The 24,440-nt window shown below is 47.0% G+C and overlaps 1 protein-coding gene across 3 annotated transcripts in view; it reads right to left on the bottom strand.

The window, feature by feature from the left end:
• The window catches only part of Rgl1 (ral guanine nucleotide dissociation stimulator like 1), a 277,227-nt gene that overhangs the window by 42,912 nt on the left and 209,875 nt on the right, over nt 1-24,440 (bottom strand). For all 3 annotated transcript variants that reach the window (XM_041662621.1, XM_041662623.1, XM_041662622.1), the window contains 3 exons: nt 18,438-18,515; nt 3,160-3,344; nt 112-236 (listed from right to left, as the gene is read on the bottom strand). In XM_041662621.1, the coding sequence (XP_041518555.1) occupies nt 112-236; nt 3,160-3,344; nt 18,438-18,515 (388 nt within the window). The remainder of the gene's footprint in view (nt 1-111; nt 237-3,159; nt 3,345-18,437; nt 18,516-24,440) is intronic.

The following is a 24,440-nucleotide window of genomic DNA, read 5'->3' as shown; positions in this document are numbered from 1 at the left end:
GGATTTCTAGCCCGGTCCCCAGTGCTGCCCTCTGCCCTATCTGGGCCACCAGTATTGTCACTGACAAAGGTTTTAAGTGGAAGCACATCTGAGATACAGTAAGAGACCTACGGCGTCCATGTAGGTCAGTTGTTCCGCCACCAGGTCTTCTGAGAAGCATGTGAATTCTGCTGAGCCTCCGCTCTCCAGTTCCTCTTCCTCTTCCAGGCTGAAGGAGCTGGTGTTGAGAAGTCCATCTGCCCACAATGAGGACACAATCAGTAAATCGGCGACACCTAAGGGTTTGCTCACAGCGTCAAGCTGCACTTCTTCCATTCGGGAAGGAAAGAGCTAACTCTTCAGAAAACCACAGGAAGAGATGAAAGAGAACAAAACTGGAGCCAAATGGAGATCCAGTCCCGTGGGTTCATTCTTATTAGGCTCAGAGGCCTTGGGCTATCCTTGAGAGGCTGTTCAGAGGCTAGCCTAGGCAAAGACTGCAGAAGTAAGGCAACACAACCCTCATCTCGGGTCCCGCCAACACCATCATCATTTCCGGGACTAACCCAGCTAACACCTTCACCCCAGACACACAATCCTTGATTGTTGGGTCACTCAGAACCAGACGCCTAAAAGAGTGAGGAGGAAGCAGGCCAGGCTTTGGCGGGTAGGACAGACCATTGGGACTTCAGAGACGTGCATGAGACCCATAGAACCTTCAAACATATTTCAGACTCAGACATTCAGAGTTGCCATCAGCTTCCACCCAGAGTGCACACAAAGTGTAAAATAAATTTAAACTAAAGTCACTGGGACCCTCTACAGCTGGCCATCAGTCATCAGAAAGTTCAAGGGTCATCGCCTGCAGAGGTCAAAGAAAACCACCACCCGCTAACCGTCACTGAGTCCAGCTGCAGAAGCCTCCAGCCACCACTTAAAGTCCCCTTACGGGAATCTTCTACCAGTTTCTGAGTTGTTTCCCAACCTCATTCCTGTCACTCTCCTTCCTGTCAAACCTGCCACTGCTCATGGGGGTGGGGGTGGGGTTCTAGTCACCACAGTGACATCCTGGCGGACTTTCCGGTCTGGGTTAGGCCTCCTCAGCATGTTTACATTTTAAGCCTTTTCTCTCTTCAGAATGGATGTTGTTGGGCATCTTGCACCATCAAATCGGTGCAGCTTCCTCTAAACTACCTATGAGAGACCTAACCCTTATCCTGTCAGGCACCATGTGCTACTCTGGGGGCAGAGCTATGATTTTTGGACTGGCCCTGGAGTTAAGGGCCTGATGTGAATGGGTTGGGCTATATCTGGGAAAAGGGGGGAGAGCAGCAGTGCCTATTCCTGATACCTTGGATACGAGCAAGTACCAATTAAAGAGCTGAAATCGCACCATGTGCAGGATGCTAGATCCAGATTCCAGTACTTTCCCTCCACTCAGCTCCAGTACTTTCTCATTCAGTGGAGAAATAAGAAATCTGATGTGCTAATCAAAGGCTCAACAGGGCCGTCCATCCCTCCCACAGATACAGTATACCACCCACCTCCAAGACAGTGCAGAGGCTGCCCTGCTGCAGTCAAGGGAGAGTACAGGGTAAGCATAGAGGTCATTCGCTCGCTCGCTCACTGGCTCACTCAAGCACCCCTAAGTCTGGTGTGCACCCAGAATGCAATTGTGTGACGACTATGATCCTCTCTGGAACCCGGTCTAGGACTTGGCTGCTCCAGCACCTGCCTCTCTCCAAGGTGTGTGAAACATGAAGACCCACAGGAAACCTCGTTACTTTCGCTAGTGAGACATGAGGGGTGGGGCACAAGGGACTCAAGCTCCCAACACCCCTACTCAGGAATGGTGCCTGCACTTCATAAACAGGCCCTGGAGCTTTCTTGAGAATAATTGCCCATACTTTGGAAAAGATTCCTTCTTGGGCATTGCCTAAAAGTTTTTGTGAAGTCAAGCCACCTCCCTTGTCCCTGCCTCTGCCTGCCAAAAGAGCTCTGCCCTCCAGTCCCTGAGCTGGAGACAACCAATGACTGGTTCCCCTGGATCCCCAATTAGGCGAGGAGCCAGAGGCAGCCCCAGCAGGGAGAGCTGGGTTCCAGTGCAACAGCGGCCTGCAGCATTCCCACTCCAGCACAAAGCAGGCCCAGAGGCCCAGAAGGGAGCTGAGGTCTGGCAGCTGGAGCTTCCCGGGTATTCAAGCATTCCCGGCAGATGAAGTCATCGCAGATACAAAGCCTTTGGCAATCTGAGCCAGATGATGCAATCACATTCCCCTTCTCCAGTCCCCAGTCTGTGCAAACCATTCGACAGGTATCCAGTGAAATGGAGAGTTACTGTATTTTTCTTGGCTCTGGGGTAGCGTCCCTTATCTGTGTTAGACCCATTTCCTTTCCCTCATGGAGGAAATCAAGCATTACTTCAAGGAAGTACCCATCAGAAGTTCCAAGTGGGTCAGTTGCCATGGAAACTGTTAGCCTACACCTCAGTGAAAGGATGTACCATTGTGCTGATGGAACCTCTTGACTAATTTCTTCAGAGCTTGGCAGTCAACAAACTTTATGACCAGCAGTGGTGGCCCCTGCATTTGTCCTTGAGATTAGAGGTCAGCCTCCAATGGGAAAAAACAGTCTCAGAAACTTCCTTTGACGTGGCCCTTAGAGAGAGCAGATGACGGTAATCTACGCTGCTGGGGACAGTTACAGCAAAGCTTTCTAGGGCAAAGGAGAAACACCTCCTCCAAGCTTTTGAAAGGGGAAATGGGCTTGAATCCTTGCCAGCTCTGTGGTGTTGCTGTTTGTGACAGGTTTATCTGAGAGAAGATGTGAGGCAGGGAATAAGTAGCCAGGTCATGTTCAGCATGGCCCGTGTTGACAACAGAGAGTTAAAAAATAAAAAAAAAATCAAGGAAACTCTATTCTTGGTGACAGAAGAAACCCCAGGAAATGGCTTAGCTCCTCTGAGTTGGCCTCAGAATTTAATCTGCAAAATCATAAAATCAGTCTCAAAAATCCCCCTTTTCACTCTAAAGCTTTAAGGTTCTGAGTTAACACTTTAATAATTTTACACCTACCCCAGTTTCTGAGGGTACCAGAGTTTCTTATTCAGCCAACAAATGGGGACCTTCCACAATGCAGAATCCCAATCTAGGTTTTCTCTGGGACCAAGCAGGTACTCACTGTCGGAATCCACGTCCTGCTTTTGAAACTGTTCGAGAAGGTTCTGCGCTCTCCTCTCTGGGTCAGAGCCAGGCATCGTCCGTTTGAGATAGTCCAGCAGCTTCTGCAGGCAAGGGAAGTGAGGGGGCTCCCGGAAGTCCTCTGCACACTGGTCAAGCCAGGCCCGCAGGATGGAAGCAATGGCACTGGGGAGGAGAAATGGGGAGCCACTGAACCCGAATGATTGAGGAACTCAGGACAAGCCCTGGGCACCACAACTGGAAGGTGAAGGGGGGGGGGTGATGTTGATAACGTTCTGTTGTTAGGAAAATCCACCCAAGGCAAACAGATGATGAGAAGAGGATTTAGAGAGTACTCAAAGCAGTTTCCAAGCAATCTGAACACAACCCTCTAATTGTGGATTTGCTCAAATTAAAGACCACAAAACCAGGCTGTCGAGGTGACGCCCGACAACCTGAGTTCAGTGATGGAAGGAGAAAAGCTTCTCTCAAAAGTTGTCCCCCGACCTCCACACCTGTGCGGTAGTATGCTCAGGTCACCCCTTCAGACTCACACACGTTAATGGATAAATGTAACAAAACAGGTGTTTTAGGAGATACCTGGTCGCCATCAGGCCAGAAATCCATCTGGTGGAAGAGAGATGTCTATGTTTGGGGGTGAAGGGGGAGAAATGAGTAAATTTAATCTTATAAACGTCATGGAGGGGGGGCTCAGCACAAGCACAAAAATTTTCTCATGAAGTTATATCCTTGTTACTCAAGTTACAATGAGAACACACCTCAGGAACTATGGGATAAGAAGTTAGGTCTGACGGATTAAACAGACCAAAAAACAAAAACAAAACAAAGAAAAGAAAAAAACAAAACCTTGGTAAGCAAGAGTACTGCAACACAGTTTCCTCTGACAGATTTATAAAGGTACATCAGGTGCCATTGCTCAGAGACAGCCAGGGTCCTTTTGGGTGCTTGGCATGCTACACACACATCCTCAGCAACCCAGGGTGTTGCTTTAAACTGGGGACAGCTTCTCCCTCGAAAGCAGAGTCAGAGCAACAAAAGGGGTCAACTGTTTGGGGTCCCATTATTCCACGTTTCATATTCAAAGAAGACTTCAAAGCACTCCGGAGTCAGATCCATGCCAGGCTGACTCCCTTCTCCAAAAACAGATACTCGCCTCCCTGATAACACAACCTCACAACAAAGACGTTCGCTGAAGCTGGCTGGAGAAGACAACAGGGGAGCCAGTGCATGCAGGGCATCCCAAGGCAAAGGCACCAACTCTAAGTGTGTGTGTGAGTGCGTGCATGCGTGTAGGTCAGAGACTAACCTCCAGTGTCACCCCTCAGGACCTTGTTTGTTGAGATGGGGGGGGGGGTTTGTCACCACTAGGCTAGGCTGGCTGGCCAGCAGGCTCACAGAATCCTTTGGTCTCTGCTTCTCCAGCACTGGGATGATAGACACATTTCACCTCACCCAACTTCTTTAAAAGCATGGGTGCTGGGGACGCAACCAGGTCCCAATGCTTGTGCAGCAAGCGTTCTACAGCCTGAGCTAGCTCTCCAGAAGCGCAGAAGGTTCTGGAGCTGGTTTGGAGTGGAGCTCAGTGATTGTCTGGCATGTACAAGGTATGTTTGGGTTTGGTCCACAGAATCACAAGAAGGACAATTATAATTATCTACTGTACTTCACACAAATTGCTTATATAATTAAAAACTAGAGTAAACGTTACTATCCACTGAGGAGAGCTGGAGGTGGATGAGTGAACTGAACTCAGTGGCTTCATATTTTGAGGGCCCTCATACCATATTAATTATTGCTCCTTTTTGCTATCAAACTTAAATATCATAATTTTAAACATTTAGCAGCAGTCAATATTAGGAGAGTACGCGAAGGCCAGAAGAGCGCAGACTGGGAGGTGTTTGCTAAGTGTGGAGGAGCAGCATAAAGGCTGGTGTGATAGAGAGACATACATATGTATGAAACTGTCAAAGAATAAATCAAAGAAAAGTCAAGCTATCATCTAATATTTAGTTTTTATGAAAAAATAACTTGTGATCAGTTTCCCTTCCTTTGGATAAGCAGTAAGCCCAGAATCACGAGGGGTACATAGTTGGGGTGACACACCAGAACACAGAAAATCTGACATTGCATACATAGCTAGAGCTTTGTAAAAACACTTTTGTGATTCTTAAAATAAAGGAGAATTCATCACTACTCCCTCCCCACTTCAGTGAGAATACAGACTTACAATGATACTGATAAAGACATACAAACTACAGAGCGGGGGAGGGGGGAAGATAGAGACCGACAGACACACAGAGAGAGACAGAGAGAGACACACCAGAAAGAGAGGGAGGGAGGGAAAAGGGGAGAGAGACAGAGAGAGAAGGAGGGAAGAAGGGAGGGAGAGGAAAAGAGGGAGGGAAGAAGACAGAGAGAGACAGAGAGAGAGAGAGAGAGAGAGAGAGAGATGGAGAGAGAGGTGGCAATTTCACAGCACAGGACAGAAGTCAAAAGGAGCAGAGATGAGGTGAAAGCCGCCCTCCCTGTAACTGCAGTACTATGGTGGTTGAGGCAGGAGGACCACCTGGGTTCCAGGACAGACTGGATTACAAGGTGAGTTTCAAGTCAGCCTGGGTTACAAAGGGAAATCTTGTCTCAACAATACAAAGCAGAGGGGACTGGAGAAAGAAAGGAAAATGGAAATAAAGAATAGAAAAAAACTTACAGGTAAGTTAGTGATATTACTGTATCAATTACTGCTTAACTGATAGCAATTGCTCATTTAAAAATTACAAAATTGCAAAACAATAATTTTCACAAATCTACACAAACTAAAAAGCAACGTGTCTACTCCACCTTGGAACCCATTCCAACCCCATGATTTGTTACCAGTTCATAGTATATGCTTCTAGGCATTTCTGTGGCTGCACACACACGTTCAGTATACATGGTGTATATAAATATAAATATATTTATATGCAAATATAAATCAACATCTTTTTCATTTGTCAGTATGTTACAGCCACCTCTGCAGTCACTGCCCCCACAGTTATCTTATGGTTTCCCATGAACACCATGTTCTACTGCATGGGCTCACATCTAAGAATCTAAGGATTCTTCTACTGGCAGGCAGATAATTTAAATAATTTTCAGGTTCTTGTGAGTATAAACAACTGTAAAATGTTTGTCTTGTTTATGCCTGTGTACAATTGTGAGTGGTTCCCCAAAGCATGTCATGCAGCCAGCGTCCAAGAAAAGTCACAGATTCAGAAGAGCCACCAAAAGAGTAACCGTGGAGTGACCTTGGTCCCTATGAGACTCAGGTCCCTTCTGTCCTTAGTCTAAGAGTTTTAACTGCTCTCCCCTCTGCTCTAACAGTGACCTTGCTGCAGCTTAGCCTAAGGAAGTTTTCAGAGTTCAGTGCAATCTTAGACAGTAAAAGCATTTTCACGCAAAAGAGGAATAAAGGGGGGGGGAGAAAGAAGAAATCAGAGAAGAACAGAGACAGCATAACTGAACACAAGCAGACCCTTGCCCTCTGATCAGCAGTGCTCCTCGGTGTGCCAGGGAAGGAGGTTTCTGGAAATGCCTGGATGCTTGCCCGAGGCTCACAGTAGCCTTATGTTCGCCAGGCCTGGGAAGAAACTTTCCATTCTCGATAGAACAAGCAGCAGATACAAATGTGGGGCTGTTAAGATTCCAAGAAGGAAAGGGACATCGCAAATATGACAGAGGAAAGGAGACAGCAGCTTTTCCGTCTTCCCGGCCTGGCTCCACTTCTCACCAGGACCGAATGGGAGGATTAGAGAAGCAGGAAGGGAGATCCTGGCTGCAGTCACACTGCACAAGCCAAGTGTGTCGATTCGACTGGAGAAGTCACTTGCTCCTGTGCACAGAATGAGAAGGGGCTGGGAGAAGGGAGACACAATTCCTCACCAGCAGGACCGCCTGTCAGCTTGGAGTTTGTTCTTTTAGTCCCACTAACTGGAGAAGGGATAGAAAACACCTGCATCTACCTGCCACTGATCAGTGGTGATTTCAAATGACATATCAATAGGACCTTCTGAGACACATTAAGAGAGACATAACTGATAATATGATTACAATGACCTACCAAAGGTCACAGAAGAATGGGACTAAAAAGGATGAATGGCTTGATGAGATCAGCTCATGGAAGTCAACTCAAATAATTTGCCACCAATCACAGAGACAAACTGTGTCAACATCTGTAATCCCACACCTGCTGGAAGAAGGCCACAGCTTTGAACAAACACTACACACATGCACTTGTGGGCAGGACCACATGCACATACAAATACCCACCCATGAACACACCACCCCCAAGGACACACGAAGACATACAAACTAGAGTATTAACCAGAAGACGTGGTCTCTAAAACTGGGTGGAAACTGGAGGAGGGACTGAAACCAGGTGGAAAGATTGGGATGCTGCCACAATCTACTTTAAGGAGGACCACTGAGGCCTCCCTCTTTCCCAGGGCAACTCTTCTGTAGGTTACTGTAGCACTCCTCTGTCTAAAAGGAGGGGTGAATCTAAGTAGACACACCAGACAGGTGACCAACGACAACAGCCATTTTCTACCTCAGACATTCTTGGCAAGAATCACCTTCCCTGCCTATTGCAAAAGGACTCACAGGGAGGACTCACAGAGCACCAAAGCAGCAGCTGTGTGGAGGACTCACAGGGAGGACTTACAAGGTACCAAAGCAGCATCTGTGTGGAAGACTCACAGGGAGGACCCACAGGGCACCAAAGCAGCAGCTGTGTAGAGGACTCACAGGGAGGACTTACAAGGTACCAAAGCAGCAGCTGTGTGGAGGACTCACAGGGAGGACCCACAGGGCACCAAAGCAGCAGCTGTGTGGAGGACTCACAGGGAGGACTTACAAGGTACCAAAGCAGTATCTGTGTGGAGGACTCACAGGGAGGACCCACAGGGCACCAAAGCAGCAGCTGTGTGGAGGACTCACAGGGAGGACTTACAAGGTACCAAAGCAGCATCTGTGTGGAGGACTCACAGGGAGGACCCACAGGGCACCAAAGCAGCAGCTGTGTGGAGGACTCACAGGGAGGACTTACAAGGTACCAAAGCAGCAGCTGTGCTCCAAGCACAGACTGACAAACCCATGGAGTGTGAGTAAATATAGAAAATTATCCTAAAATTCCAATGGCAACTAAACACTCTAGAATCAATAAGTCTAATACAAAGTTTTTGGGGTACATCATCTTTTCCATGATGTGTAATTGCCAAAACTAAGATCACCGCTACAAGAAAAGAATATCGCTATCTTTTCGGAGGTATTTTTTTCCTGCCCTAGAATCTATTTGAGATGATAACATATTATACTTAATCACTGCCAGAAGATAAGACACAGAAACTTTCGGAAAAACAGCAGAATGTTTCCTTATTCTAGGGCACTCTCTACAGACCTGATCACGCCTTGAGCAAAGAGAGAAAGAGCAATCCAAGAGCACCACACACCTCTTAGGGAACATGGCTGTGCCTTTGCCAAGCCTTGCTGGTGGGTGTAAAGTACTTTGTTAACCTTGAACCTGATTGGGCTGGAGCCTCCCACCTTGTTCTCCAAGTCTCAAAATGGTTTTCCTCTACCTCAGGGTAGATTGCCAGACAGAGGCTGCCAGCAAGATGGTTTCCCTGCTGACAAAGAACAAAGGAAGGGAGGGACAAAGTTTCTCCCCCTCTCCTTCCCCAAGGATTGGAAACATTACTATCTGGACTTGTCAGGGTCATCTTGCCTCAGCTTCCTGCACTTTCCATTGTCGCACTGTGGTATTTGTGGTAAACAAGGATTAAAACACTGTGGTGGGACTGGAAGGAGGGGCTGTGACAAGGGCTGGGGGGCGAACAAAGGCAACAGCAAGATCTAAGCACAGAGCGGGTGGACATGGTGGACAGGGCAGGGTCAGTTAAAAGACAAAAAGCCTCAAGGGAAGAACAAGAAGCAGGAAGGCACACAGGGGCAACTGAGCTGTGTGAGGTAGGGGCAGCATGAGGTGCCTGAAACAGATTACCCAAAGTCAAGGTTGCTCACGCATCTGTCTTTCATTCCCACACTTAAGAGAAATATTTTCATTTTTACCACAGGGGAAGAATTAAAGGATCCATGACGCAGAGAGCCTGGCCTTGGCTAAACCAAGCACTCTCACGTACTGTGTGACCCTGGACGTGCTCCTCAGATGCCCAGGCTACTCTCTGGTAGCTGGAAGAACGGTATAACAGGTCATCAGGAGAATTTCCAGAGTGCACAGTGCACCCTTACTACGCAATCGAAAACTTCTAGCTATTATTAGAAAGGAGCATCGGCCACTCACCAAAATTATCCCTTCAGACCCCGACAGCTCCCTCTCCAGCTCCCCACAGTCTGAGAAGGGAATTTATGCTCTATAAACAGGGGCTTCTGTTTAAAACCTGCTGAAGTTTCTGCCGTTTCTCCGTGGGCGGAGATTCCCTTGGTGGTGTCCGGTTCTACTGGGTAGCAAGGACAGAAGCAAGCCCTCCTTTGCTGCTGGCTTGGCCTTCCTTCATCTTTCCGGACCATCTCCTTCCACACTTCACAGCAGCTGCTTGGGGACCCCACTAGGGGTGCTACAATAAAGCCAACAGCTGGGCAAAACTGTGGGAATTAAAGGCATTAATGCCAAATTGTCTGGGTTTTCAGGTACCAATGTGCTCCCCTTACTGTGAAGTACTAACGGGAGAGGAACCACAGGCAAACACCATGCCTGTTCCTAAATGGGAAGCCCCCGAGAGCGAACCACCGAGGTGGGAAGCCCAGCTGAACCCAACTCCAAATCCTTGGCACCGAACTAAGCCAAAGCACACAAGTTTGATGAAACTTCAACTGATGGACCCATGAAGTGAGAGCAAAACCTCAGCACATCTGTGAAGGACAAGGGAAAACAAGGTAACTAAGAGAGCATAGCTGAGAACACTGCAGGTAGGCAGCAAAGGGAGTGGCTAGTGTAGCAGGGGTCAGAGAATGGTTTGCACTGTCTAGACACTGAGCTGAGTCGCCACAGACATGGCTGCTTGTGATGTCCGTTAGACTCTTTCCAACAGGGAGAAAATCCCAGCATGGGGCTGGAGAGATGGCTCGCTGGTGAGGAGTTCTTACAGAGGACCTTCGGTTCCCAAGAGCCCACATGGAGGCTCACAAATGCCTGTAAATACAATTTTAGGAGATCTCTTCTGGCACCCTAGGGCATTTCACATACAAGGTGCACAGACAGACATGCAGGAAAGACACCCATACACATATAACAATACATAAATCTTAAAAAATAAAACAAAATACTGCTAGTTTGCTGATTTTCTTCACGTCGAATCACGGGTTTAAAATCACTGATTCCTGTTCTTCGGTTACTAGAGCACCAATTTCTGCTCTGGAGATTGCTACCCATGACCCAAAAAAACTGGGATGATGTTTTAAATGATAGTTTTTATCTTTCTTTGCTCTCTACGGATATTTAAAGACAACAACTTTCTCTTTAATGAGCATACTGCTCCATTTCTTCTCTTTTACTTAATAGATAGATAGATAGATAGATTCCTTTCACATTATAACCTCAATTCTTCAAAATTTGGAGGTTTTACTATTCTCAATGTTCTGCTGGTGTAGTGTTTTGTTGTGTTTTCTATTGAGACTGACTCTTACTGTGTGTCCAAGGATGGCCTTAAACTGAAGTCTGATGATATTGCAGGTGTATATCTCCATGCCTGATTCTGGTGTTTTATGTCTCATTTTTGAGGTTCCCCCTCAAATCTCCGCTTTTCCCATTTTCTTTACAATCACTCAACTTCAATTGCCTTCTTAGGGCATCTGGATTTTTTGGAATGACTACTGATTGCAAACATTCCAGGAAGAGTTTTCAAATACTTTCTGCTGCAATTTCCCCAGGCACCAATAACTCCAGCCTTCAACTTTTCTCTAAAGTGCGCCCGACATATTGGACTGATACTGTTTGCTAGCTTCCTCACCAGTCCCTGCACCAGGGTCAGTACCCTCAGCTTCTGGGAAATATTGCATTTGTATCTTCTGAACGTGTGGAAGGGAAATGGATGATTTCAACAGTTTGGAGATGGCTATGGTAAAGAGTTTGAGAAAACAGAACTTGGCGTTCCAAGAGGAAGGGGAGATTCAATTAAAGAAAAGGAAACAGGAGCTATTTTGACATTAAAGAGTTCTGATTAAAGGGAAGCAATAAAGCATCAAGGCCTGGGAAGTTTTAAATCTCTTTAAATAAAGTTATACACACATTTTCTCCCCTACCTCCCCCTACACACATACATACACACACACACACACACACACACACACACACACAGAGCAATCGCATACATTGCAAAGAACTCGTGATGTAAAAACTGGACCATTACTGTTCCTTCTTTGCATTTTCTCTTTGGAGTTCAATGACTGCAGTAAATCTGTCCTATGAAAAGTTCCTTCTTCCTATCTGGTTCAAATTTTGCTGTTGGAAAAGACAACATTTTATCATGTAAAAATGCCAACAGGAGGGTGAAGAGGGCACAGGTGAAATGAATGTGAGCAGGACTGTTTTCTTCCAGAATAGGAAGTAGGCTTCCTGATTCCCAAATAATGCCCATGTTTAGGAGTCCTAAGATAAAAAACAAAACAAAACAACAACAACCAAAAACCCAGCACAGCCCACCTTATTCTCCACATAGGCCTGGTCTGAACACCAGTCTGCCACCCATGTGGCAAGGGTCTTAAAAACTAGAAGCCATGGAAACAGAATTCTTGGCAACCCGAGACTCTCATTGAGCCAGCTGGCCTTGGGAGTTCTGGATACGACACAGAGCTGGGCAGGGCACTCCATAGGTTGGAGTCACTCTGAGCAATCTGTTAACATTTTTAAACCCGTAAAAAAACACGAGTCAGAGTGAGTTCAAGGCACCACAAATCAATCTTTCATCTCAAGGCTTCATCTGATTTTCATTTTTTCCATCTTTATGGTCGTTGCTCTGCTAGCTTGAATAGATCCATAGTTACAACATCAGAATCGAATGGCAACTTGGTACATGGATGTTTATATGAAGTGTAAGGATCCCCATTCAATTTACAGCGAAAACTGAAAAAGCAAACAGTTTGTGTTCATAGCTAGATCCAATAGTGATTCCCTGTTCCTACTTCCAGTTCAGCCCAGGTCCACAGAAACTGAAGGCAATGGCCCTGCAGTGGGCTGTTTAGTTTTCAGAAAGCCACTGGATTCCTGCTGCGTGCTGCCACCTGAAGTCACAAGGGAACGGAGGCCAGCAAAGGAGAAGTGTGCTGCCATGTCTCCTCCCATACATATACACACATACACACAGAGTCTCAGCTCAGCTCCTCACAACTGCGGTGAGCAGCTGTCAGGCATGATTCGATAAGCAAGTCAGGGCCGGCTCCTCTTTTCTGATATTTGCTTCTTCAGACGGAAAAGCAGTCAGGGGGATGTCTCAAAAGTCTAATACAGTATTTGGACCACAACTCCGATTTTGGTTTCTGAAAAACTAAATACATTTTCTGCTAGCTCTCACTGTCTTGAAGAGGACTCGGATAGTGTATGCTCCAGGAGCTCAAGTTTCAGATGAAAACTCTGAAACTGGGAGATGTAACGTGACTGCACAGAGGCCACGTGGCTAGTGAGGGACAGAGTGACGGACGGGAGGAGGGCTAGTGAGGGACAGAGTGACGGACGGGAGGTGGGACAGAGTGACAGAACGGTAGGCGGGCTAGTGAGGGACAGAGTGATGGAACGGGAGGTGGGCTAGTGAGGGACAGGGTGATGGAACGGGAGGTGGGCTAGTGAGGGACCGAGTGGCAGAACGGGAGGTGGGCTAGTGAGGGACAGGGTGACAGAACGGGAGGTGGGCTAGTGAGGGACAGGGTGATGGAACGGGAGGTGGGCTAGTGAGGGACCGAGTGGCAGAACGGGAGGTGGGCTAGTGAGGGACAGGGTGACAGAACGGGAGGTGGGCTAGTGAGGGACAGGGTGATGGAACGGGAGGTGGGCTAGTGAGGGACCGAGTGATGGAACGGGAGGTGGGCTAGTGAGGGACAGAGTGGCAGAACGGGAGGTGGGCTAGTGAGGGACAGGGTGATGGAACGGGAGGTGGGCTAGTGAGGGACCGAGTGATGGAATGGGAGGTGGGCTAGTGAGGGACAGGGTGACAGAACGGGAGGTGGGCTAGTGAGGGACCGAGTGATGGAACGGAAGGTGGGCTAGTGAGGGACAGGGTGACCGTCCAGGGACGTGGGCTAATGAGGGACAGGGTGACATACAGGAAGTGGGCTTTTTACCTTCCATGTGGCTGGGCCTAAACCACCTCAGTATTTTACTCATCTAACTGAAAAAAGGAACACAAATGGATAACGAGCATACTTGGAGCTGCCCTGGTGTGATAACTGAAAAGTTTCTGCACACCAATAAGCCTCTCACTGACACAATAATCCAAATCAGACCAAATCAGACCGAATTAGAAAAAGCCCAGGTTTAATGGCTACAAAGGCTCCCGGATGGCTTTCCAGCCCCTTAGAGAGGAGATAAGAAAGGAAGACCAGAAAACCACATGTTTGTTCTGGGGGCGGGACAGTTTAAATACCCCGTGGGAGTGGTCTTGAGCATCTCTGGGGAGAGGTCATCTGTTGGCAGGCTTTCTCAGGGGCAGAGTCTGGACTGAAGCGGCTCCGGGGAGGGGGCTTGGGATGGAGCTTCCATCCGAACATTCCAGACTCTTTGGATGCCAGGGGCTGGGGTGAAGGACAAGCCCTATCCTCTGCGTTCTAAGATGTTTAGTACTAGCCTTTCTCTCTACCTACTGATGCCAGCAGCAACTACCCCACTTAGGCACAACAAAGTGTCTCCAAGTGCTGGTTAATGTTCTCTGGAGGACAAAGCCACCCAGTGAGAACCAGTGTCACAAAACCATGCTCTCTACACCCCACTGGCCAAGAGGAAGCTGCTCCAGGGAACAGAGGTGTGGGGTGTTGGAGGGATCTGCAGGGTCACATACAGATGCGGGAGGTGCTTCCCTGGTTTCTCCTCAGGAAAACAAGCAGTGTCCATCTTTGGAGGTGGACATTGCCAGGAGAGCCACAAGAAAAGACAGAATAAAAAGATAATGGGGACATGGAATACTAATTAATAAAACGAGAAAAAATGGAAGAAAGAAAGAAGTCACCAGAGAGAAGGGGCTTTAACCTTCCGGAGTCTGGGGGACAGAGTGACCTATTATAAAATAAAGCCCTATGCGTTCATGAGGCATAGTTCTTTCAAAAAGGCAACTCAGTTTGAGCAAAGGGGTCAAGAACTTTCCACCCAGTCACCGCAAGGCCTTGGGAAAGGACTATTGTCCCCAGATGACAGACCCCTCAGGGGAGTTCTGTGTGAAGCTCTTTGTTAAGGTCTCATGTGCTTACGGCTCTAAAGCCCTATAAAACAGCTTAGCCTGGAGTTTCACCCACATTAGAGTTCCGGGTGTACCATGAAGTTCAGTGGGACTTTAAAGTAATGAACACGGCTTTTCACATCCAGGGTACAATCAATTTTCCTAACTGCTACTTTCCCCAAACCTATTTAATCTTGAACCACCCTCTGGGAAGCAGAAAGGCTGTGGGCATGTTTCAGACTGTACTCTTTTTGGCTATTCCTGTAGCTAACTGAACGGTAATTGCAGATTTGATGGGCTCCCAGCATTTGTGGCTGACAATGCTTCTTCTCACTGAATCCACACACAGGTCAGCACACCTGTCACGTCAGCCTCCAGTTTCTCTTCTGGATATTCTCACAAACACCCACTACCAGCAGGATCCTCTTAAGAATCATTATTTTAGTGCCCTTTCATGGGTGAACAAAAACAATTTTAAATACTCTAATCTCATGGTTTCAAAACCTAAAAGTTCTTAGGACTCACTCCAGGATCTGAAGCTGCAGATTCTTGTCCATCAGGTCAGGCTAGACCAACGGTTCCTAATACTGTGACCCTTTAATACAGTTCCTCATGCTGTGGCGATCTCCGACCACAAAAATATTTTAGTTGCTACTTCATAACTGTAATTTTGCTACTGTTATGAATCATAATGTAAATATCTAATGTGGAGGGTATCTAATATGCCACCCTTGTGAAAGGGTCGTTCAACAACCTCTGCCCCCAGGTCACAGCTGGCAGGTTGAGAACCACTGGGCTAGAAGCTGCTCACCTTCATTTCTAAAGATTTTCCTGAATGCTGAGCTGCTGGTCCTCGGTATACTGTGGGCATGGATGACTCCAGGCCCAACCCATTCTGATGGCCAATGTCATAATGTTTTCTGCCTGCACAAAGACTGTATGACCGCTGGCCCGCAGCTCACATTCTTCTGTGAACCATTAGCCCTTCACAGTGTAGCCTCAGACGAGCGGCAGCCCACAGACTCTCCTGACCCACATGCAACGTCACAAAGTAACCCCAGCAACTCTCTCGCTTTTCAGAACTCCACACACACTGAATTTCCCTGATGGGCCCTGTTAGTTCCTCCGCCTGGACAGCCACTGCCCACGTCTTGGCCATTCTTCAGATGTCACCTCGTCTCTTAGCCCATCTCCTGTAGCAGTAATGTAATGGTGTCTCCTACCATACCTTGCCCTGGACTTCTAAATATGTACATTACTGTGTCTACTTTTCTGCATTAAAATTATAAAAAAGAAATGTAAGATGTATAGATCTTACTTGGGGGTTAAAAAGAATGTTTTTCTGATTTTCACACCCATAGTCCCTAAAGCGTGGGAAACATCAGTGAATCTTGTGGAGAGTTAAAAATTACACAGGAAAGCTCAATTCTGTTCCCACTCTCTGGTTTTTGACCCCAAATGAGCATTTAGCAGTAAAGATTACATTTGGGTCCCAGAGTATCCATCCCATCTGCTCCAGACCACAACCCGACAGTGGCCATTTCTCCAGTATCTTCTAGATCATTCTCACCAGTGTAAACAAGTGTCCATTAAAGCAAACCACACGTGATAAACAAACCAAAATGCCTTTCTAATCACCAGATCGCATGCTGTGAGATGTTTGAATCCCCATTTATGGCACACCTGTTCCTCCCTGTCCACACTTCCACACCTCTATCCACCAAAACCTCGTGTCCTCACCGCTGTGACCCACAGTACCGCTGGGCAGGAAGTCACCTCTCAGACCCCACTGCACTTGATAAGAGGCAGCACTGGAACGGGGGTAACCCCTCTGCAACCCCCTTCACACATCTTCTGAGGCGCAACTACCGCTTCCATCTTCTCACTACTCTGCTCACCCCCACAGCTGCTCTAGTCTCCTTCAACAAACCTTTTCTTTTCACTAACTCAAAACAATAACGGGAACCAAGAGCCAGCCTCTGGACCTTCTCTCCTCTGGCTCTCCCCTTTAGTTCCCAGATTCCAGCCAACATTAAATACCACTAGGCGGTTCAAGTGAATATTGCCATCCAGACAGCTCAGTGAGACCAGACTCACTGATTACCTCAAAATTAACATCTAAGATTCATTTGCTGGCACACACTCCCACCAAATTTGATCCCCACTCCCAGGTGTGTGTAAAGTTCTATTATAGCCCCTGGTGGTGTCCAAGCCCCTCTCTGCCTTCCAGATCAGCTGTTTTAGTATCTGCACAAGCAGAGTACCTCGGTCCTTGCTTGAGTCCAGACTCCCATCACTCCTCGCCTGGGCCCTTACAAAAGTGCTAACCAGGCTCCTTGCCTCTATCCCCATTGCTAACCTACTTGCCACGTAGAACCACAGCTAGCCTGAAAACTTAGGGTGCAGTGCTGTTCTCAATGCCTTCTGCGTGCTTTTTACCTTCCTCAGAATCAAATTCAATGTCCTGCCCCAAGGTCCCTCACATCCTCACTTTATGTGCACCACCAACTCTGAGTGTCATCCTGAGCAGCTGCCATGCCATTTGCTGTGCTGCATCTCCACCCTGAGCACCTGCCAGTCATCCGCTGCATCTCCACCCTGAGCACCTGCCAGTCATCCGCTGCATCTCCACCCTGAGCACCTGCCAGTCATCCGCTGCATCTCCACCCTGAACACCTGCCAGTCATCCGCTGCATCTCCTCCCTGAACAGCTGCCAGTCATCCGCTGCATCTCCTCCCTGAACACCTGCCAGTCATCCGCTGCATCTCCACCCTGAGCACCTGCCAGTCATCCGCTGCATCTCCTCCCTGAACACCTGCCAGTCATCCGCTGCATCTCCACCCTGAGCACCTGCCAGTCATCCGCTGCATCTCCTCCCTGAGGACCTGCCAGCCATCCGCTGCATCTCCTCCCTGAACACCTGCCAGCCATCCGCTGCATCTCCTCCCTGAGCACCTGCCAGTCATCCGCTGTTTCACTGTATCACTCTATCCCCACCTGGGAGCCTCCTCCATATCCTCTCTGCCTAGACATCACAGGGCTTGGCTCGCACCTCATACCACTGTTCTCCAGTGTCACCAGATCAAAGACCCTCTTCCTGGCACCTGCATGAGGCTGTGCTCCACCAGGGCTTAGACACTTCCTTGCTGCGTTCTTCTCCACTCTTGTGGTTATTCTGCTCCTCCCTCTGCTAAAATAAAAACTTCTGAACAGCTAAGACTATTCACTTGTTTGATTTCCTTATTTATTTTAGATCCCTTCAAAGACTACCTGGTAAAGGGTAGATGCACAATGCATTATTCCTGGGTAAATAAGTGAGTATTGATTTTCTTAAAAAGTAGGCATGTGGGTAATTTTAAAAACCTTTTAGATATACTTATCTTACTCTATTTTATTTTTGTATGACTATCTTGTCTGTGTATCACGTGCCTACCTGGTACCTTCAGAGGTCAGATGAGGGAATCAGATCCCCAGGAACTGAAGTTACAGATGGTTGAGTCACCATGTGGGTGCTGGGAATTGAACCCAAGTCCCAGCAAAAGTAACAAGTGCTCTTAACTGCCAAACCCTCTCTCGAGCCCTGGCATATGCGTATTATGGGGGACATCATAGTAGCACCCACTTCAAAGGAGTAAATAATTCTGCTAAACTACTTCGTTTTCATTGGAGAAAATGTCTCAGTCATACAGCTCAGGCTGGCCTCAAATCCATGCCTCTCCTGCCTTGATCTCACAAGTGTTGGGATTGCAGGCATGCACCACTGTGCTCATGCACCCTGAGCTCAGCTAAGATGCTGCCCTGACTGACAGCTCGAGACACACTAATGAGGAAGAAGACACTCACTTCCGGATCACGGCCTTGGACTCTGACGAACTTTGACTTCCATCTTCTTCACAGTTTGGGCCTGTCAGGTCTCCATACCTTTAAAGATGAAAACAGGCAAACAGAATCCGTCAGCAGACTGCTCCATAGAACTTCAAGCACAAAGCACCATGTCAGGGGAACTAAGGAAATAAATATACACGAAGGGGCATCAACTTGAAGCAGCATTAGCGACAATACGGGATGGATGGACCAGCACACTCCAAACAGAGCCAGATTTAACCATAACACTTCTTGAAAACATTCTCCCAATTCTCCACAGTTCCTGTAATTTCTCCTATACAACAGGGCTTCATGTTAGCAAGCGCATTAGACAGTACAAGCTATAGAGAAGGCAGATTCCAGGTGAGCTCTCTCACAAGCTTATTCCCACCCTCTGCCGTCTCTGCATCACGGAGACACAGCTGTGTGCCATACTTCCATACTTGGGACATTCACTAGATCATGAGCTATATGTATCCACGAGACACTGGGGAGTGTCGTCTTCTTTTGGATAGATCAGTGTTGGAGGATCCTGGAAATAACCGAGGACCTCAAAGGCTGGCATGGAGATGAAGGCTGAAGAAAACAATCTTGTGTTGCTGGCACCAGGATAGCAGATGTGACTATACCTCCACCAAGCCGGGCTGATCTAGACCCAGTAGCTGAGAAGAGGGGAACAGGGCTCCTTCTTTTTGGAAAGTAGTCAGTGTTTAGAATTTATGATTTTGCTTGTCACAGACTCAAATTTTTACTAAATAAGTTGATCAATTGCTAAGTATACTACTAGATTTTATTTCACGTTCATTTTGCACTAATATGTCACATTTTGTTGGAGATATGGCTCAGTGGTAGAATGCTTTGCCCAAGGTCTGGATGCAGAGTTCAATCCCCAACTCTGCAAGCAAAGTAAATTGACACCCAGTCCCTAAGGAAGACACCATTAACTCAGAAGGGCTGGACTATTTCTGCAATTCCTCCTGCCAACAAGAATGAATTCAGAGAGTCCCTGGAGTTTAAAAAGCTGTTTGTCGCCCCAAGGTTTTGATACCAGAAAATCTATATTTGCTAGGTTTACATTTTTAAAGAGCACACTTTGTCTTGTATAATGGGATTAAAAGCTTCAGTATCCGGGTGGTGGTGGCGCATGCCTTTAATCCCAGCACTTGGGAGGCAGAGGCAGGTGGATCTCTGTGAGTTCGAGACCAGCCTGGTCTACAAGAGCTAGTTCCAGGACAGGCTCCAAAACCACAGAGAAACTCTGTCTCGAAAAACCAAAAAAAAAAAAAAAAAAAAAAAAAAAAGATAACAACTTAGGGGCTGGAGAGATGGCTCAGTGGTTAAGAGCACTGACTGCTCTTTCAGAGGACCAGGGTTCAATTCCCAGCACCCACATGGCAGCTCACAAGTGTCTGAAGATTCAGTTGTAGGGGATCTGACACCTTCACACCAATGTACATAAAATAAAAGTTAATAAACCATAAAAAATATTTAAAACCATAAAAAAATAAAAAAATATTTAAAAAAAAAGCTTCAGTATCCTATGGCTGGTTGTTCCTAGGAACTACAAATTCTTTACAAAATAAAAGCCCACCATCTGCTTTGACTGATTGACAGCCCATCTGGTATCCCATTACCCCCATCCTGACAAGTTCCAGGTTGTGCCTTTAGGCAACACACACAGACACAGACACACACACACACACACACACACAGACACACACACCCCTGCTCCTTTCTCCGACTCATCAGCCTTCCAGGTTTCTTGACCACACAGGGGTATTTCCATGGTCCCGACCCTCCTGCCCTCTTCACCCCGTGTGGCACTTGCTAGGTGAGCATTTCTGGGGCTGCCTTCTGCCCTTCCTGAGACAGGAGTTCAGCCAAATTAAGATTTCCTCACCCCACATTAGCCAGGCAGGGTGGGAAATGAGGCTCCCGGTAAACAAACAAAGTGAGATTCTTTTGGCTCTTCCCTTTGACCACCAACCATCGTGAACAGTGTCCTCACGTGGCCTCATGGAGGATTTTGTGGTTTGCTGAAGTGGGAGAGACTGGGGAGGGGCAGGAAAGAGGGGGCCATTTGCAAGACCTCCGGGCTTTTCACCTCTAACCGAAGCTTACTAAACAGGGTACTTGATATTTGTTTTGTTCTGTTAATTTGTCTATTAGTGTTCTCCCAGCGAATGTCTTTTATCTAGCAACCAGATAAAAGAACTGGGAACTGCGAGGGATATAAATAGAAAAGGAACACACACTTTCAAAGAAGAGATTCACATTCTTCTCTGATAGCTTTCTTCCCAAAGAGGATTTAACTCAGTTTCCAGACCATCCAGGGTTTCTGTCTCTAGTTTCTCGTGCTCTCCTGCTCTTTTCTGGTTCTTTTTGGAGCTGAAGTGAAGGTTGGGTGGCACCAACACCTCTTTCAGTTCCTCCACCACAATGCGACACCACCGTGTACTGTCAGGGGTGCAAGAAGGACTAAGCAAGCATTCCTGCACATTAATTAGCCTGTTACCATTGACAATGGCTAAGATCATACAAGTATCCATTCTTTTCACTGCCAGAGTGTCCACAGTTCACAACCAGGGCCAAGGTGATGGTCTAAAAATAACTCAGAGGCCTCCAAGAGCTGTCTATTATCAGCCATGGGTTTGAAGGGCACAGGCCAGTTGCTCAAATCTTGCTCCATCTGACCCATGGGGAAAGAAAGCCTCTGGCTCTGCGTTTCTACATTCCTGAGTTCAAATGCTTCTCCTTGCCTCTCCTGTTTCAATCCTGCCTCTAACTACCACACACTTTGGGTTAAAGCAGTTCAACAGCCACTTAACTAATCTGATCTCTTGGAGTCTACCCAGTCATCACAACTATCCTGTTCAAGGAAATCAGACCCAGGCCTTCTCCATTCAGACCCCTCCCATGATTCCAATCATTCTCACGTCTCTCACAAACCCTGAAATCGTCAGCTCACTGTGCTCTGCCCATAACGCCCACATGGCCCCTCCCTCACTGCTGGCCATGGCCTCTACCTGCCCCATCCACCATCAGTCATCCCCTCCGCCTCATGACTGTCACTGTTCCTGTCACTTCCCACGACAGCCTCCCTCAGCCTTGGGTCTTTGCTGCTGCCTTCCCTGGACATCCCGTTTAAAGTGCAACCTGGCTCTAATGCATGCCCTTAGCCACCTGCTTCTCTACAGTTTTTAGTATCTTTTAATGCTATATAAGGCCAATGTTTTCCTGTGGGACATTCACTAGATCATGAGCTATATCTAAGTGGCATTTTTGACTCTGGTGCTCACTGCTCTTTGGAGCTTAAGACAAGGCAGTCAGTGTTCTAGCAAGGCCAGAGTGGACACAATAACAGGCTGCTCCAATACTCGGTTCAGAGGCAATAAAAGTACCATCTGCCTCAACTCACAAAGGGCCTTAACCTGTCTGTGCTCTCATTTCTTTTTTTTTCTTTTTTTTGTTTTTTTGTTTTGTTTTGTTTTTTCGAGACAGGGTTTCTCTGTGGCTTTCGAGCCTGTCCTGGAACTAGCTCTGTAGACCAGGCTGGTCTCGAACTCACAGAGATCCGCCTGCCTCTGCCTCCCGAGTGCTGGGATTAAAGGCGTGCGCCACCATTGCCCAGCTCTGTGCTCTCATTTCTAAGGGTGTAGGAACATAAAACATTCATTTGAAACTTTAGCTATGATCATTGAAAACATCCAAAATTAACATGAAAAAAGGTTTAAGATGTCTGAAGAGAGACCCTGAAGTGGTTGTAGGATGAAGCCGCAAAGGTGTCTGTTCAGACAAAAAGGTGTGAGAGCCTTCTAGAATTGAAGGCACTGGGCATGGGTGACTATCTACTCTTGGCGCCCTTCTCATTGTTATGAAGAATTAATGTTCTACAGGAAAAACAAAATGTATCCAGCTTTGGAATGGAGAGCTCTTTAATGTTCATGTCAGAATTGGTTTTACCAGACCAGGACCGCCTCTTTGATGTTTCCCTGAACCTGCTCACGGCTTCCCATCAAAGTCCAAGTGGGTAAAGAGAGTGCGAGTGGGTAAATGCTTAATTAGTGGCAGCAGAAAAGCTACAGACAAACCTGTCAACAATGTCAGCTCCAATTCCCACAAAGCCTCCTTAGGCCTTATGATCAAAGCCCAACCCCCTTAGGCTACCACGGAGCAAGTGCTCTTTATAAAACTTAAATCAAAAACCAAACAGCCAGATGACTCTTGACATGGTTTTCTCTGCTGTCATCAGGCAAAAAGACAGATTTACAAATGCCTTGTGCAGTATGGCTGGGACCAGTTATTTACTGTAGCCTAAAAAAGTTACCTGACTAAGAGGGGAAGAACCATGTTTAAATAAGGAAGAGCCACCTCTAAGGGTTTTCTTATTCCTTATTTTTTAAAATTTATTTTTATTTTAATTATATGTTCATTGGTGTTTTGCCTATATGCATATCTATGTGAGGGTATCAGAAGCCCTGGAACTGGAGGTACAGAGAGATATGAGCTGTCATATGGGTGCTGGGAATTGAACTCAGGACCTCTGCAAGAGCAGCCAGTGCTCTTAACCACTGAGTAATCGACAGCCCCATCTCTAAGGGTTTTCTTTAAAACCTATCTGATGTGAGATTCCCCTCTGTATACTATGAATATGTTTTATTACCACTGGTTAATAAAGAAGCTGCTTTGACCTGTGGCAGGCCAGAATATAGCTAGGCGGGAAAACTAAAATTGAATGCAGAGAGAAAGAAGGAGGAGTCAGGTAGATGCCATAGAGTGCTGCCTAATAAGTAACATGCGCAGTAAAAAACCACGATTTTCATGGTAAGACATAAAATAATAGAAATGGGTTAATTTAAGACGTAAGAGCTAGCTAGGAATATGCCTGAGTCACTGTCCAAACAGTTTTCTAATTAGTATATTTTCTGTGTGATTATTCAGGTCTGGGAGGCTTGGAAATAAAAAACGCCATCTCTGCCCACACCCATCTGAGCAGATGAAATATCTAACGTATCTGAAGTGAGGCATGCCCAGGGCATTGGGAGTTCAAAGAACTCCCGAGATATCCACAGACACTGTCTCTCTGTAGAGGGATCCATCGAAACACCCAGGAACATCTCAACAGAAGCTGCCAGGATGGGGTCATCCTGAAGAATGTTGTGAGCCCTACTTGATGCTGGCAGGTGAGCCACTGGTCATAGCAGGTCACTTGCTATGTATGCCAGGAGCTGTGCCAACTGTTCTTTGTGGACTGTTTCCTTCAATTCCCATAATCATCCTACCAGGTGGCATCAGTCTTCCAATTTCACAGAGGGTAAAGTATGACCCAGAAAGTTTACATAATAACCCTGGACAGTACCACTGGTAAGTGAAGCAGAGATTTGAACCTTGACAGGCAGGCCCTGGGCCCAGCGCTAAGCCTATGCCCTCCCATGCAAGCTGTAAGGCCCTATCTACTTGTTCATTTTATAAACCTGTTCATTGATTCATGAACTCACTGTTTGGCCCAGTTATCACTGGATGAGGATTGCTTATCAAGGACTATATCCAGGTACTTACTATTCTAGACATTAAGAATTAAGCAGCAGGGGCTAGGGAAATGGCGCAGTGGGTATAAGTACTTCCTAAATGAACATGGTGATCTCAGTTCAAATCCCTAGTAGCCATGTAAAAAGCTGGGCATGGCTGCACACAATTAAAACTCCTGTGGAGGATGGAAACGGTACAATTGATGAGGGGGCTATCTCCAGATCCAGTGAAAGACAATCAAGAGGACAAGAGAACCCTCAAAAGAATGAAGTGGACAGAGTAGGATGCCTAACATCCTCCTCCTGGCTCTGCATGCCCCCCACTCACCCACACACCACACACACACACACACACACACACCAAACACATATCAACACACATGTACACACACACACACACCAGAAAAAAGGAAGGATGAAGAGTCAACAACCCCAATCTATTTCCATGAAGCTC

Source organism: Microtus oregoni, unplaced genomic scaffold, assembly GCF_018167655.1.
Source record: "Microtus oregoni isolate MIOR12 unplaced genomic scaffold, Mior012 000013F_ref0000133, whole genome shotgun sequence".
Classification (NCBI taxonomy): Eukaryota; Metazoa; Chordata; class Mammalia; order Rodentia; family Cricetidae; genus Microtus; species Microtus oregoni.
This window is presented reverse-complemented; position numbering and strand designations above follow the sequence as displayed.